The sequence below is a fragment of the Gopherus evgoodei genome, chromosome 7 (genome assembly GCF_007399415.2).
Source record: "Gopherus evgoodei ecotype Sinaloan lineage chromosome 7, rGopEvg1_v1.p, whole genome shotgun sequence".
NCBI lineage: Eukaryota > Metazoa > Chordata > Testudines > Testudinidae > Gopherus > Gopherus evgoodei.
The window spans coordinates 28,473,136-28,489,666 of NC_044328.1; the positions used below are offsets into that span (position 1 = coordinate 28,473,136).

At 42.6% G+C, this 16,531-nt stretch overlaps 1 protein-coding gene across 3 annotated transcripts in view; it reads left to right on the forward strand.

Annotated features, from left to right (window-relative positions):
* The first annotated feature begins 1,354 nt into the window (after positions 1–1,354).
* The window catches only part of LRRC27 (leucine rich repeat containing 27), a 60,258-nt gene continuing 45,081 nt past the window's right edge, over positions 1,355–16,531 (forward strand). For all 3 annotated transcript variants that reach the window (XM_030570843.1, XM_030570844.1, XM_030570845.1), the window contains exons 1-4: positions 1,355–1,437; positions 4,353–4,632; positions 5,415–5,545; positions 9,591–9,649. In XM_030570843.1, coding sequence (XP_030426703.1) covers positions 4,417–4,632; positions 5,415–5,545; positions 9,591–9,649 — 406 coding nt within the window. In that variant the 5' untranslated portion in view covers positions 1,355–1,437; positions 4,353–4,416. The remainder of the gene's footprint in view (positions 1,438–4,352; positions 4,633–5,414; positions 5,546–9,590; positions 9,650–16,531) is intronic.

Consider the following 16,531-nt stretch of genomic DNA (forward strand, 5'->3'; position numbering starts at 1 on the left):
CTGTGTGAGATCTGAGTGGAGGGGGGATTTGTGGGGCACAGGGAGGGTTGGGGTGCAGGGTGGGCTCTGAGTGGTGGGGGGATTTGTGGGGCACAGGGAGGGCTGGGGTGGCTGTGTGAGGTCTGAGTGGAGGGGGGATTTGTGGGGCACAGGGAGGGCTGGGGTGGCTGTGTGAGGTCTGAGTGGAGGGGGGATTTTGGGGGCACAGGGAGGGTTGAGGTGCTGGGTGGGGTCTGAGTGGTGGGGGGATATGTGGGGCACAGGGAGGGTTGGGGTGGCTGGATGGAGGGGGGATCTGTGGGGCACAGGGAGGGCTGGGGTGGCTGGGCGGGGTCTTAGGGGAGGGGGGATTTGTGGAGCAAAGGGAGGGTTGGGGTGGCTGCGTGGGGTCTGAGTGGAGGGGGGATTTGTGGGGTACAAGGAGGGTTGGGGTACTGGGTGGGGTCTGAGTGGAGGGGGATTTGTGGGGCACAGGGAGGGTTGGGGTGGCTGTGTGAGGTCTGAGTGGAGGGGGGATTTGTGGGGCATAGGGAGGATTGGGATGCTGGGTGGGGTCTGAGTGGAGGGGGGATTTGTGGGGCACAGGGAGGGTTGGGGTGGCTGTGTGAGGTCTGAGTGGAGGGGGGATTTGTGGGGCAAAGGGAGAGTTAGGATGGCTGGGCGGGGTCTGGGTGGAGGGGGGATTTGTGGGGCACACGGAGGGTTGGGGTGGCTGTGAGGTCTGAGTGGAGGAGGGATTTGTGGGGCACAGGGAGGGTTGGGGTGGCTGGGTGGAGGGGGGATCTGTGGGGCACAGGGAGGGTTGGGGTGGCTGTGTGAGGTCTGGGTGGAGGGGGGATTTGTGGTGTACAAGGAGGGTTGGGGTGCAGGATGGGGTCTGAGTGGAGGGGGGATTTGTGGGGCACAGGGGGGGTTGGGGTGGCTGGGTGGAGGGGGGTTCTGTGGGGCACAGGGAGGGTTGGGGTGGCTGTGTGAGATCTGGGTGGAGGGGGGATTTGTGGTGTACAAGGAGGGTTGGGGTGCAGGATGGGGTCTGAGTGGAGGGGGGATTTGTGGGGCACAGGGGGGGTTGGGGTGGCTGGGTGGAGGGGGGATCTGTGGGGCACAGGTAGGGTTGGGGTGGCTGTGTGAGATCTGGGTGGAGGGGGGATTTGTGGGGCACAGGGAGGGTTGGGGTGGCTGGGTGGAGGGGGGATCTGTGGGGCACAGGGAGGGTCGGGGTGGCTGTGCGGGCTCTGGATGGGGGGGAGGGTTGTGGGAGGGGGGTGCGAGTCCCCATTGTGCGCCACAGCCCAGCTCCGGGGCCCTAGGCCGGTGGTAGCCGCTAGGCTGTTGCTATGGAGACTGCGGCTGCCCGGGCCTGTTTGTTGCACTTTGGTCGCGGCACAAAGAAGGAGCCGGGAAGCCGGGACCGCTCGCGGCCGGGGGCGGCGGCAGGTCAGAGCTCCCCGGGCCGGAATCGGGGGAGGGGGGCGCTCTGGGGAGAAGGGGTCAGGAAGATGCTCCGCGGGGTGAGGGGAGCAGTTTGGGCTGGCGGGGGAGGAGCCTGCTGCTGGTGGGGAATCTGCCCCACTCCACGGATGGGGAGCCCGCAGGGCCGTTTGGTGGTTTGCAGCCCTGTTGCAGTCATGCCCCCTCCCCTCCCCGCGGCACTCCACCCCCTCACCTCTCCCCATCCCCGGATCTTCTATAGGGCGAACAAAGTCTCCTGGGACTCTGTGCTGCCTGTTCCTCAAAATAACGTCAGGCCAACAAAACATCCCTGAGGAATTTGTTCGGCGACTTCTGTTTCCCAAGGTGATGCTATTTATAGGGTGACATTTGTGTCCCTATGCCAGTGGGTCCGCTCTGCAGCGGGTAATTTAAAAGTTGGGAACCCAGGGAGGAAACCAGTCCTAATGGGGCAAGTTCTGGCCCTGAATTGAAGGGGAGACTCCTTACTGGTTGCAGCTGAGTTCAGGGTCACAGTTTAACAAATGAAGTATTAAAACCTCAGAGGTAATATTGTCCTGGTGTAGGTCAGCTGAAACTGCTACAGTGTCAGGATTTTTGTGAATTTAAAAGCCAGTATGGCTTATAACTCCCTAGGCCTGATTCTTGTCTGGTCTCACTTTACACCAGTTTTACAGCTGTGTGCTTCTGCTGACTCCAGAGGAGTTAGTCCTGATTTTTACCCGTGTGAGAGGAGAATAAGTTCATCTATGTTTCTGTGCCTGTATTTGGAGTAAGGAGACAAATAAGGGCTCTGTTTGGGACTTTTTTTTTTAATGATCTTTTAAATCTCATTGCAAAATCCTTCATTACAAGAAATGGAAGCTTTCAGATGAATCTGTGAGTGAGGCTTGTGTCATTTCTAGGTAAGGGGCATTATAATTGTTATCTTGCTGTTTTCATATTTTTTTTCTAAGGAGCGGAAGTTGGAAAAAAGTTACACAGTTCAGATATGTAGGCCTCAGTCCTTAAAACATGTAATGCTTAGCTAATTTCCTTTCAATGGGACTACTTAAATCAATAAAGTTAAACGCATACGTGTTTTGCAGGATCTGGTTTTTGGTTTGTATTGTTGTAACTGTCAGTTAATATTGCATTACAACTACAAGCAACATACAAGCAACCTTGCAATGGCAATAAGAATGCATAAACAAAATAACAAACAAGCAAACTAAATAAGAAATGGGAGATGATGTAATATTGCCACAGACATTTGAGGAACAGGAGAGGCACAAGGAAAAGCTTTGAGATTTTTTTAAGCTTGTTTGTTTTTCTTTAAATCAAAACACTCAACTTTGAGGCTATATAATGTTGTAAACAAATGTTCTAATTGTTTACAATTATAAAAATCCCAGGAATTTATACATGAATATTTGAAACCTGTTTTAGGCAAGCAAAATTATTTAAATTAACCTAAACCAAACTGCAGTGTATAATGTAACTGTGGCTTCAGGAAAAAAATACAGAAACAATTTTATCACAAAAATTTTGTTAACATTATTTTATGAGAACAACTTTATTATTACCAACATATAATGTCAGACTCTGCAAAGAACTGTATGTACACAGAGTTAAGTTGTATCCCTTTGCTGGACTTTTACTATAGGGTCAACCCAGCTCTCATTGTATTAGGTACTTATTTTGCTGCCATCACTATAGTATATGAGCACTTCCCAGTCATTTAAAGCATTATTATCATCCCCACCCCGACACAGACCTTGTGAGGTAGGGAAGGATTATTATCCCTATTTTACAGATGAGGAACTAAGGCTCAGACTTTGGACAGACTTTCAAAGGCGCTTAGGTGCGTAAAGATGCAGACAGGCGCTAATGGGATTTTTAAAAGGAGGGACCTAACTTGGCTAGGCACTTTTGAAAATCTCATTAGGTGTCTATCTGCCTCTTTTGGTGGCTGAACACCTTTGAAAATTTGCCCAAGTGACTTGCCCAAGGTCACAGAGGACTTCTGTGACAGACCAGAGAATTGTACCCTAGTCTACCAAGTCTCAGGCTAGCACTCTAGTCACTGGATCATGTTTCTCCTCTTAAAATCAACAGGATTGGATCAGGCCTTGTATATCCACAGATTTTTAAAGAAGTTAAAGAGAAATACTTAAGATGTTCCTGCAGTTAGACATAGGATGTTGGAAACAATTTTATATAACATCACATTGCTCTTATATAATATTTTTTCTTTCACGGCCCTTGAAGATCTGTACCAGGATGAGTGAGCATTATTATTCCCAATTTACAGATGAGGTTATTTAAGCAGAGAAGTCCACTGAGTTCTGGGTCTATTTGAGATGGACTAGGAAGTACCCTCCGCCACCGGAAAGAGAAAAATAGGTGCACGTCAGGCATTTAGGGATTTTGAGCACCCTATAATGCTTATGGCTTTGTGGTAGTTAGAACTAGTAAGAAAGGGAGAAGTGGGTGTTGGCAGAGGGAGGAGGGAAAGTTGTAGGGGACAGAGGGCACTGGGAAACAGCAACTATATACTTACTAAGGTGCAAGTACCATCCCTGAAAACAAGGTACTATACTCAGCTTTGAAATGTATTTTGAGAAAGCATTGGAGGAGATGGAGATCATGTGGTCCATGGGAAATGTGAACACATTCAAAATATAAGGAAAGGTATGGGAGAAGGATATAAGGGGTGCAGCTATGAGAGAGACATGAACCCAATGTTTTTTTTTCCTTTGTTACCTTTAAATGTATATAAAAATACAGAATAATTTCATTATTTTCTGATGATCTAAAGTATCACATAGCACTAGTGAGGATGTGGGGAATAAATATCACAAAAAAAGAAACCTGTCTTATGTATGTTCTTTATTATTATTATTATTTTTTGTTCTCAGCTTATTACTTACCTTCAGACGATCAGTTTGCATTATGGGGTCAGTACTTTAGGTTTGCTAACAAATGGATGAAAGCCTTTCTGAAGAATCTTGTGGTGGTGGTGGTGATTACTTAGAGAATGAAGATCAGAAAAAGAGACACCTATCTGGTTCCAGTTCATCAAAAGATGTTAGGAAGGCAGTTGAAGATACACTATCTACTCCTTCAAATAGTCTAGATTTGAGTAGGAAAAAACTTCAGCATCTTACTGAGGAAATATACAAATTACCCAACCTTAAAGTGAGTAAATTGCTGTGAGTAACTCTGTTAATTACACACTTGACGTAAATTTTGTAGGCACCAATTAAAGGTCCAGTACTGCTCTCAGCCTACGTCCACACTACAGCTTTAAATCGATATTAGTAAAATCGATTTTATAAAACAGGTTTTATAAAATCGATTTTACAAAACAGGTTTTATAAAATCGATTTTACGCGTCCACACTAGGGCACATTACTTCGGTGGTGTGCGTCCATGGTCCCAGGGTACCATCGATTTCTGGAGCGGTGCACTCTGGGTAGCTCAGTAAAAGAATAGGACCAATAACTTCGATATCCGTCCACACTAACCCTAAATCGATTTAGTAATATCGATTTTAGGGTTACTCCTTTCGTTTAGCTGGAGTACAGAAATCGATTTTAAGACCCCTTAAAATCGATTTTAAGTGCCTTGTAATGTGGACGGTTACAGCGTTAAATCGATTTAACGCTGTTTAAATCGATTTAACGCTGTAGTGTGGACCTGGCCTCATTAAAGTTAGTGGAAAATCTACAGATTCTTAGCTATGATTCTTTCCCCTCTGCTTTTGAAAAGCTAGTTCTTAAGTAAATAAGTGATTTATCTGAGTAATTTATATAACTGATTGTACCAATCATCTCCTTCATGGTTTTATGAAAATGTAATTTTTAGAATAGTTTATAGTTCAGTTTACTAGGATTTTCACAGTAATGTTCTTCATGCCAAGAGAACAGGCATTCTACTTTAATTCTGGTTTTAAAACATATTTATTTTTTCTACATTAGCATTTGCATCTGGAAGGAAATGCTTTAGCCATAATTCCTAAGGATTTATTTCAGCAGCTGCCAAATCTTGTTTGGCTGGATCTCCGGTATAACAAAATTAAAACTCTTCCCCCTGGAATTGGATGTCACAAGTAAGGCATTTCTTGTACTGATAATATAACAAAAAAATATTCTTCCTCTATTTGTCTCTAATGTAATTTTCTTATTCTCAGACTTTTATGCAGGTTAGTTCTATATTGACGTCAGAACTGAAGAACAGTAAGCAAGAATTATATTTAATAATACTTAGCTAAATGAGCAAATACAACTAACTAGTACAGTAGATTAGTGCACAAACCCTTTTACCTCCAGAGACGTATGGCCTGATTCCCCTTTCATTTCAATTTTGCACCACTTTAATTCCATTGAGTTTGGTTTATGCTGCTGTGAGGAGGAGGAAGTTGAGAGATAAATCAAGCCCATAGTTTCAGATCCTAATTTGGGTCATGTGAAAATGAATTAGCAATCAAATAAACTAAGTAAATCATGGTGAGACATAAGAGTACTGTGGAGCAGGGACACAAAAATAAACCTGACAGCTAGATACTGAAATGAATGATTACAGTGGCAGGAAGTCATGAGTGCAGTGAGAAGACCATTTTAGTAGTTCCATGTATGAGATAACTAGTGTGATACCTTGTCACTTGCTGAGGTATTAGTGGTGGAAAAGGCCAAAGATCTCAGTTTTGGCAATATTAAACCAATGAAACTGGCATGAACAAAAAACTAAATTCATCTCTGTATTAAAAGAAAGATTGGGCTAAATAAGAGTTTGCTTATTATGGTCAAAAAGGAATCCTAGCCTCCACACTGTAGTTATTGGGGAAGAGGCAACTTCTGAAAATAGTGAGATGTTGGAGAATTTTCCAAAAGGAAGATACAGTTTCATGGCTTTTTTATTTAAACAAGATGCTTAATGGTATTTTAACATAATTTATTGTATGTGATTTATATAGCATTATATCATCAATTATCAGAAAAAGAGACAGTGAATCTGAAAATTGTCAAGTTTTGTACCTTTTAAAAATTATAACTTTTTAAAAAAGACAGGATTAATAGTATTTTTTGTCATGTAAATTTGCCATGCATCAGTGTACACATCTCCGTTTGAGTCTTGAGATTAGTAAGCTCTCGGTGTGTGCATATATCTTTATATAAGTAATATACAACTCACTAGTACTAACTTTTCAAAAACTCCCAGCATAAAACATTCAGAGATATTACTGTGCATTCCACTGCATTAGTAGAGTTTCACTGAATCCTTACCTCATATTTATAGTAGAATTTGTTGTAGTTATTGTTGCTGATCGGTGCCAGAGTACACCAAACCCTTACGGTGTCAGTAGTGTGCCAGATGTACCACGACATGGAGGCAAGCACTATAGGGTCTTCAACAGCTAGTCCTGGCAGGTCACAACAACCATTGAGACACGTGGTTATGGGAAAGGTTATTTTACTGGAAACTTGAAAATATTCCAATTTCCCATTACATTTTCTCTGTGATTTACAAAGATGGCTTTAAAGTTTGCTTTCACAAATTTTGTTCCTTTTTTTCTCATTTTTCAAGAATATCAGGCTTTGATTTACTACTTTTGTTGTAGGTTTATTTATTGGAGGTTATTTGGATGACATGAATAGTGAAGTCACAGGAGACTGTAATCTCAGCTGTTGCTCTGTGTGCCCCAATTGAGAGGAGAGGGTATGCTGAGTGGATCTTGTAAGTGAAACTCTGTCTTCGGGAAGAGTAGCTGCAGGAAAGGCCACTGTAGGAGCAGGAGGAAAGATTTTATCCCTCACTAACCCTTTGGGCTTCCCATGCTCACAGTCCATTTATTCAGGGCTATGTGCAGTAGCTGGTATTTGAGATTAAGAAATAATACAGCACTCTAGAAAGAATAAATACAATGAAACAGCTGCATACTGTAGCTTTTAGATTATTATACTGAATGACTGAAAAAAACTGGTAAAATTTAAAGCAAGTATGACAGTTTCTCATATTACTTTGTATGTTGCATATGTCAGTGAGGCAGATCAATCACTGAAAGGTAATGGTTTAGAGGGAGATAATATTGCATGTATGAACAATGAAGTGGAGGATTAAAAATAATAATGATTTCAATTTATAAATATTAGCACCAAGCGGTTTATTTACTACCATTTCACTAAAAATCTGTGTGACCAAAACCAATTTTAGATTTAGTTTTTAGTTTTCACAGTGTAAAACCTAATAAATTCATCAACACTTTATGGATGTATTCAGCCCTTCCATTGGGTCCAGGATCTTCTCAACTCGCAAAATCTGGCCTTATGTTGTGAGGGAGTTCAATTTTTTTCATCTCACAAGGAGCAGAGAACCTCAGAAATCAATTAAAGTGTAAACCAAAAGGGATACTAATTATCCTTGTGACCATGCGTCACAAAACCAGGCCTTATAGTAAATCATTAAGACTTGGCAGCCCTTTTAATTTCAAAGAGAATTTTGTCTCTAACCTGTTATATGACAACTTTTGATGATAACATTGAGGAATTTTCACATATAAAAATATTAATCTTGGAAGTGCATATCAGAATCAAAGAGATGTTGCATGTGGATGGATTCAGGGTGCACCCTTTCATGTGCCAGCTATGGACTGGTAACAGACCTTTCATCCTAGAGAGAGAGATGGAGATGTGTTTTCTTTTAGATACTTTAATGCAAGGCGAGATATAGCTGTTATATTCTCAGGTGAGGAATGTTACACATAGCACCACTTAATGCTGAATGGTATAATACACATAGTGGCTGAACAATATAATGCAGTTTAGCATTTCATTACACACCGTATTGTCTTCTGTTGTAAGAGTTTTGATTTTTTTTGTTTGTTTAATTGATTTCATTATGTTTCCTGGATTAAGTTGTAACATTGACCTTTTAATGTTGTTTTAAGAAATTAATTATTTTAATTTTCAAAAGTGGAAGCATCTTGCATGGTTAAACTGAGGTTGGGTCAAATACTGCCAGTGATTCTGGATGCCGTATCACAAGCTCGTTTTCCATATTTGATGGGAAATATGGAAAACAACTATATCCATGTAATTGTATACTGTTCTGTTCTAATTATTTTAATGGATTCAGACATTATTAACGAAGTCTATTTCTGATCCTGAGACCTGATCCAAAGCATACTGATGCCAATCAGAGTCTTTACAATATCTTTAGTGGGTTTTGGATTAGGATCTAAGTGAACAATCATAGGAAATCATGGATCAATTAGGAGTACAGTACGTGATTGTCTTTAACTGAACTGAATATTCTGATTAAACAAAATAATACATAAAAGGGTATGATATGTAAAAGTTTTAATTTAGTTTTCTTTAAAATTAAGGGGCTCCAAAAATGCATATGATAAATTAAAACTTTTTCAAAAGCGATAAACAAAGGTGGTGTTTAAACCACCAAACTTCTTTTTGTTTTGTCGTATCTTAACAATATAATTTAGTTCTATCATTTCCATTCATCAAACTTCAAAAGAAATTACTTCCATGTTTCAGAAACTGTTTTTATCAAATTTCTGGTGTCAATTTTGTAAGGAAAACCCATTGAAAATAGAGTACTGATAATGCCTTGTCTATCTGAAAAAAAAGGAGTCTAAGAAACTGTTAGTTTTGTTTGTATATAATATCTAAGTTAAAAGAATGTTATTAAGGTTACAAAGTCAAGCGTTCAGACGTTAGGAAATACCAGAATTAAGGTTGCCTGTACATGTCTGTTTAAATTTTGGCAAAGTTATAACCCAAGTGAAAACCACATCTTAGTATAGAAGTGTCAGACAACCTTAATAGTAGATGGCGCTACCAATAATAATCAGGTTTTTTTTTAAAAAAAAAAAAGCAGGAAACAACATAAAATATTGAAATGGTATGCAACAATAGCTTACATTTGAAAGCAGACATCAGGCCATAAGACCTTGAACCACTGAGGTACACAAGCCATAGTTGAGCATTGATGGTATCTATGGGGATTCAGATATCATTAGTGTGGTAGAAAACAAAGGCAAGAAAAATTAACAAACAAAAAAAAGTGACCTCTTTTTGTGTTTTAACAATGCATTTTAATTTTGCTTTTACAGTTGTTACTATTTTTGTTTTATTACAAAGGCAATTGAAAACTTTACTTTTAGAAAGAAATCCTATAAAAAGGCTGCCAGTGGAGCTTGGTAAGTACTTAATTTTTTCCCCCAGAAGTCCAAGCAGACTTTGACTTTTTCCATGTAATGCTCTAGTCAAGATTAATAATACTGTATAGCAAAGTAGCTAAATATAACCAAAGTTAGCTTCTTGTTTTATAGCAAATATTAGTTGCACAGAAATTTTATGATGATAAATACATTTTCAAAAGTGACCTCTAAAACTGTGCCCACAAAATTGCATGTCCAAAGATCCTATACAAACTGAGTAATTATATATCTACCTACCTTGCATCATCAAAAAAAGGGGGAAAGTGACCTGGAATGCTTTTAGAAGAACAGTTGGACTGAAGAATCTTAACAGAATGAGAGAGTTTGAAATTTAAGCAAGTGTATTCTTTGAAGGCTACATTTCTCACATATGAAATATTTCTGTATATATGGATTCAGTAATTTAGCATGGCTTAACATACAGAAAACAAAAACAGTAAATCATGTAAAATATGTATTATATGTGTAACTCTTCTGCCTCTGAGAGTTGGCAGCAACAAGGGCCAAGTTCAGTGTCTAGGGGTTTCTTTTCAATAACACAAAGCAAAACCAGCTCAAGCCCCCACCCAGTGACCTGGGATAATTACATACCACTCCCCTGGGTGCAGGGGTGGTAGGTTTGTAGAAATTTTGGTGGTTCCCAGAACCCGCCCCTTCCCAAACTCCGTCCCCCACCTGCCCAAGGCTCTGGGAGGGAGTTTGGGTGGAGGAGGAGGTCTGGGGTGCAGGCCGTAGGCTGGGGCAGGGGTCTGGGATGCTGGGTGCAGGTTCTGGGAGGGAATTTGAGGATGGAAGGGGTGTGGAGGAAGGGGGTGCAGGTTCTGGGAGAGAGTTTGGGGATGGGAAGGGGTGCAGGGGTGAGGGCTGTGGGGTGTGGCTGCAGATGAGGGGTTTGAGGTATGGAAGGGGCTCAGGGTGAGTAGGGATGTGAGAGGTGAGGGCTCTGTCTGGGGCTGGGGTGGGATTGGTGTTTTAGAGAGACTCAGGGCTGGGGCAGAGGGTTGGGGTGTGGGGGCTCTGGCTGGGACTGGAGATAAGGTGTTTGGGGTGTTGGAGGGGCTCAGGGATAGGGTTGAGGGTGCAGTGGGGGGATGAAAGCTCTGGCTGGGGGAGTGGGCTCTGGGGTGGGGCAGGGCTGGAGATAAGTTTGGGGTGCAGGCAGGCTGCTCCAGGACAGGGGCCAGAGAGGAGGACTCCCCCCAGCCCTTTCTCTGCCGGCAGCAGCAAGCTCTGGGGGAGGAGCCCCCCTTTCCCAACCCATCCCCCAGCAGCACACTCACCGCCACCACTGTCACTGCATGTGCTCCTAGGGCCCCTCTCAGGTCCAAGAATCTCCCTCACCTCCCCTGTGGTGGGTGCTGGGGGAGTGCTGCATGCGCCTCCTCCCCTGCTGTTGCCCCTGACTGGAGCCTCACTGGGAGTGAGGGATGGGGCTGCCTCTTTGCCCAGCATGGGGCAGGAGCAGTGACTGCGGGTGGGGGGAGAGGGAGGGCCCTGTGCTGCTGGAGGGTCCTGCCGGAAAAGGGAACGATCTGAGGTGGAAGGGCAGGCTCAGTCAGTTTGCCCTGACAGTTGAGGTGGGGGCACCAGGACCCTGTGGCAGCAGTTGCTTCAGGGAGACAGCATAGAGCTGTATGGAAGAGACAGTGACTAACTGCTCCAGGGCCCCGGAAAGGCAAGTGGGAGGTGGGGGCAGCCAGAGGGGGCCAGAGGACGCTCAGGGGAGGTGCAGGAGGTAGGGTGGCCCCAAATATTAGTGTTGCTGGGCTCCTGGGCTCTGAATATTGCTGGGGCCTGGGCACCCTGGGGGAATATAACTCGCCACCTATGCCGGGGCGCCTCTAAGAGGCAGTACTTCCCCTCTCGCAAGCACAGAATCTGAGTGTAACAAAAGCCTTTTAATAAAGGAGGGAAAGAATGCGGCATTATGTTGGGGAAACACCACAAACAGGATTTATAACACAAACCAGGAGCAAAAGACCCATCCCCAAATAAGTTTGGCAGTGTCCTTTTCCCCTCAGGGTCTTAAATCCAGTAACCCAAAAATCACCCAATCCACAGTTGCCATCCTTAGTTAGTGCAGCCCCAGAGTTCAGAAATTCAACTGCAGAGTTCACCTCCCAGCCTGGGTGGAAGCAGGGGAAGATATGGAGTCACCTTACACTCTCTGCTGCTCAACTCCTCAATGGCTGATTTCCACCCATCTTCACCAGCCACCCAGCTGGCTACACCACTCTGCTAGCCTCTCTGCTAGCTATGCCTCTCCACTAGCTGTCCTGCTAGCTACTCACCAATATGTCTTCAGGCCTCCCCTATTTAACACAATTCTCAGTGATTCAGCTGTTAGTACAGGAGCCTCATTGTTGGTGCACCTGGGTAATCTTCTTGCATCAGAACCACTAGCCCACAGTAATTCTAATGCTTAGACCTAGGTATCAGTGATTTCAGCTCTGCAGCATGTAATAAGACTCCTAATTGAGTCAAACTTAGTTCTGTTATTACACAGTGGCAAGAGGCAAGTTCAAAGGGGTGTTTAAAGCCCTCCAAATCTCTGTCCCCAGCCTCTTTCACAATTCATAGGGCTTTGAAGGGTCCCCTGCCTAGTGAGTGCTGCTTAGTTGAAGGTGAGTCCCTCAGTCATAAAATGCCAAGTACAGTTCTACTGTCCTTGATTCACATAACCAGTATAACAACACTTTCTTACTCCTGCTCCAATAACAAAGAGACTGGGGATCCCACAGCAGCCAAAGTGACCATTTGGGCAAGCAGTCACATTAGGTAGGCAGGGTGAGTGTGCCCATGCAAACGAAATCAGCCCCTGAAGTCCTTTTCTACAGCTCACTACCAGATATCAGGGGAAAGCTCATTCTGACTCTGCTTACATATGCATGACAAATGTATTGGCTTCCGCTGTCAGGCTAGTGTGATTTGTATGAAATAACATTTCTTTGGTGGGAATATTTTGGCTATGCAGATAATAGTAGGTCCAATATTCATATTTCACCTCAAGTATTCCACTTCCATTAGTACTTGCTTAGCAGCCATGTTGAAATGTCATTTCAAAATATGTTGTCTCTTGGATATGTTAGTTTAAATGATATTTCTACATTAACAAATCCTCACTTTTGTATAGATGACATGCAATTTGTATAACTACTGTATCCAAGAAAGAAGTTCTGGAAATAATGATCAGTGCAGTGGGGGTTTTTTCACCTTCCTCCACAGCGTGGAGCACGGGTCACTTGCTGGAGGATTCTCTGCACCTTGAGGTCTTTAAACCACAAGTTGAGGACTTCAGTAGCTCAGATATAGGTCAGGGGTTTGTTACAGGGGTGAGTGGGTGACATTCTGTGGCCTGCATTGTGCAGGAGGTCAGACTAGAAGATCATAATGGTCCCTCTGATCTTAAAGTCTAACCTCCTGCACAATGCAGGCCACGGAATGTGCCACTCCAATACTTGCGTATAAGGTGTACGCAACAGAGAGTAATTAACTATTGGAACAATATTGTGTTGGATTTTTTTGTCACTGACTGTGACGGGTTGAACCTCCTTCTGGGATGCTGCCTGATGTTCTGGGATTTCACTGAGCCTCTCCTGCTCCACCAGCCTGGGTTCTCACTTCCTGTTTTGCTGAATTAGGCTCTCCGGCCTCTTGCAGCACATACACACAGGTAGGGCCATACCCAGGTGCAGCCATAAACTGCACTGGCTCTGTGTGAGAGGACTCCTCCAGCATTCACGCGAACATCCCTTTTGGGAGATAAACCCAAAATAATACTGTCTTGCCAAAAAATCTGCACAGCGCGAGTCCATAAAAAATCTGATAGGTAGGATACAAATTAGCAAATTCTCATCCTGAGTGATAAACAGACTGGCAGATTTTTAAGGCACAAGTTGCCTTGGCTTTCTCACATAGGCTAAAAATCCTTCCAGCCTGGGACCATCACTTCCCACAGTTCAGTCTTTGTTCCTCAGGTGTTTTCAGGTGTGTTGTTATAGGAAGAGGGAGTGGGGAAGCCCCCACATGTTGTCATTGTCCCCCTCATATCTTTCCAGCACTTACCAGAAAGCTTTTTTTGCTGTAACCTGGGTCAAACAGTTCTCATTGTGTAGAGCTGTCTCTGAGAGGTTTGTATTGCACACAGTTCCTGGGTAATCCTTATGCTTGTGTGAATTCCTTCAATAAGCCACTAACATTGCTTGGCCTCATCCAGCGTAGCACATTTGAAATACAGAGACATGGTCAGTGTTCCCAGTTTAGATACAAAAAATGATATATGCATACAAATTGGATAAACACAGTCCATAAATCACAACCTTTCCAATGATACCTGACATGAGCCATCTTGCATAAAGTACATCTCAGTTATGTCATATCCATATCATAAGCATATTTCAATAAAGTATATGGAGCATAATGTCACACTGACCATTTTAAAATCAAAATTGGATGTTTTTCTAAAAGATATGCTCTAAGAATTATTTTGGGGAAGTCCTATAGCCTGTGTTATATCAGATGTCAAGATGATCACAGTGATCCCTTCTGGCCTTGTAATCTGTGAAACTGCATGTCAGTGAATATTCCTAGTTTTGGAGAAACACATTCATTAACTCACTTTTTTTTAACATTTTTTCTCTTTTAATTTTGCTTTGGCATGGGGGTAGATTAGATGATCAAATAGGTCTTTTCTGGCTCTAACTTTTATAATTCTGTTTCTTCTGGGTATATATAGAGACAAGCATCATCAAATTACAGTGGTCTCCAACAAAAGTAAAAAAGTTGATTCCATTCTTCTGGTACAGAAGATATCAGTTCTTATGAATCATTCTAATCACTTCTGCTTAAAGATAGATTTGATTTCTCAGTACTAAACTAACTCAAAGAGATCTTCATAAATTACATTTTCAACACTAAAAAAACAGGAGTACTTGTGGCACCTTAGAGACTAACAAATTTATTTGAGCATAAACTTTCGTGGGCTACAGTCACACAAAAGCTTATGCTCAAATAAATTTATTAGTCTCTAAAATAAGGTGCCACAAGTACTCCTGTTCTTTTTGAGGATACAGACTAACATGGCTGCTACTCTAAAACCTGACGTTTTCAACGCTGTTTCTTTTTTATGACAATATTGTTGCTTCACTTCTACATTCTATATTATGATTATTTTAAGTAATTTTCTAATCTGTAAATCATAACTGTATGGAAAGGTATTTGGGTAATTGTAGTTCATTCAGCAAATTTTGATTTTTTTTAGATAGATATATAAAATGAGAGAGACAAGGTGGGTGAGGTAGTATCTTTTATTGGACCACCTTTGGTTGGTGGAAAGGACATGCTATCAAACTTCACAGAGCTCTTCCTTAGGTTTGGAGAAGGTAATCAGAGTGTCCAAGCTAAATACAAGGTGAGACAGGTTGTTGTAGAAGACCACTTAAAATGATGTAAGCAATTAGCACCTCTGCAGTTGTAGGGCAATGGAGGATTAATAGGCAGCAAGATGTGTTACAAATTGTTGTAATAGGCCATAAAACCAGTATCTCTTAAACCATTGTTTGTAGTGTCTAGCAGAGTTATGAATTTAAATTTCCTGGCTTGTCTTTTGAAAGTGTGATACAGTTTTCTGTTGAGGATGAGAACTGAGAGGTCAGATATGGAGTGATCGCTTTGTGAAAGGTGTTTGCCCAAGAGTGATAGGGTATTTTTGTCTTTTATCATATTTCTCTGTGAGTTCATTTGAAAGAGCAATGATTTTGTGCGTTCACTCACATAGTTGTTACTGGGACATTTGATGCACTGGATGAGGTACACGTGTTCTGACAGGCATGTGTAGGACCCCTGGATTTTGAAAGGTGTGTTACAGGGGGTATTCATCTTAGCTGTGGAGATATGTCTTCAGGTTTTGCATCTATTGTTCTGGCAGGGCCTGGTGCCACTTTGAGTTGGTGCATCTTGGTCTGTGGGGAGCCTGCTTCTAATGATGAGCTTGATGAGGATAAGGGATTGTTCTGAAGGCCAGAAGTGGGGTTCAGGAAAGATTTCTTTTAGGATGTGGTCCCCATTAAGTATAGTTTGTAATTGTTTGATGATACCCCAAGTGAGGTAGTAGGGGACAACTAGTTGTGTGTGGTCCTTAAGGGCTTTTCCCTACCCCTGTGTTGAAGCATCTTCTCCTAGTGTATTGGATGACCCATTCCATGATTTGTTCTGCATCTTTGGTGGAGTGTCCTGATTTACTGAACATGGTTTTAAGTGTGTTTAGATGTGTATTCTGGACTATCTCCTTGGAATGTGTTCTGTGGTATCCGATGGTAACAGATTTCTTAGTGTGTTTGGGGTGATTATTGGATCTGTGAAGATAAGTGTGGTGATCCGTGGTGGTGGTGGTGATCCATGATTCTTGTCATTAGTTATCTGTAGAGTCACATAATTCAAACAGATTGTGCTGTCCAGGTATTTGATCCTGCTGTGGGAGTTCTAGAGTTTGATGGCTGGGTGTGGTTGAAATTATGGTGTAAATTTATGAGGGAGTTTAGGTCATCTGTCCAGAGAACAAAAATTCTTCCAGAAATTCTTCCTTGAGGTGACTCATAAAGAGAGTGGCATATTGGGTAGTCATCCTAGTGCCAATGTATAGTAGAAAGACAGCCTGAGACATGACGCCTTGGATCAGAGGCCCAGTATGAGGCCTGAGGCCTGAACTAAAGTAGTGGTCAAGCCCTGCTAATATAAAGCAAAGTTAGCAAAATTCAGATTGTGAGCAGAAGTCAGGCTCTGCCTGCATGCAGGCTCACCAAATCTGGCAAGAACAGGGCTGGTATTGCAAAAACCTACACATTCCTGAGAAGTGCTAGATAC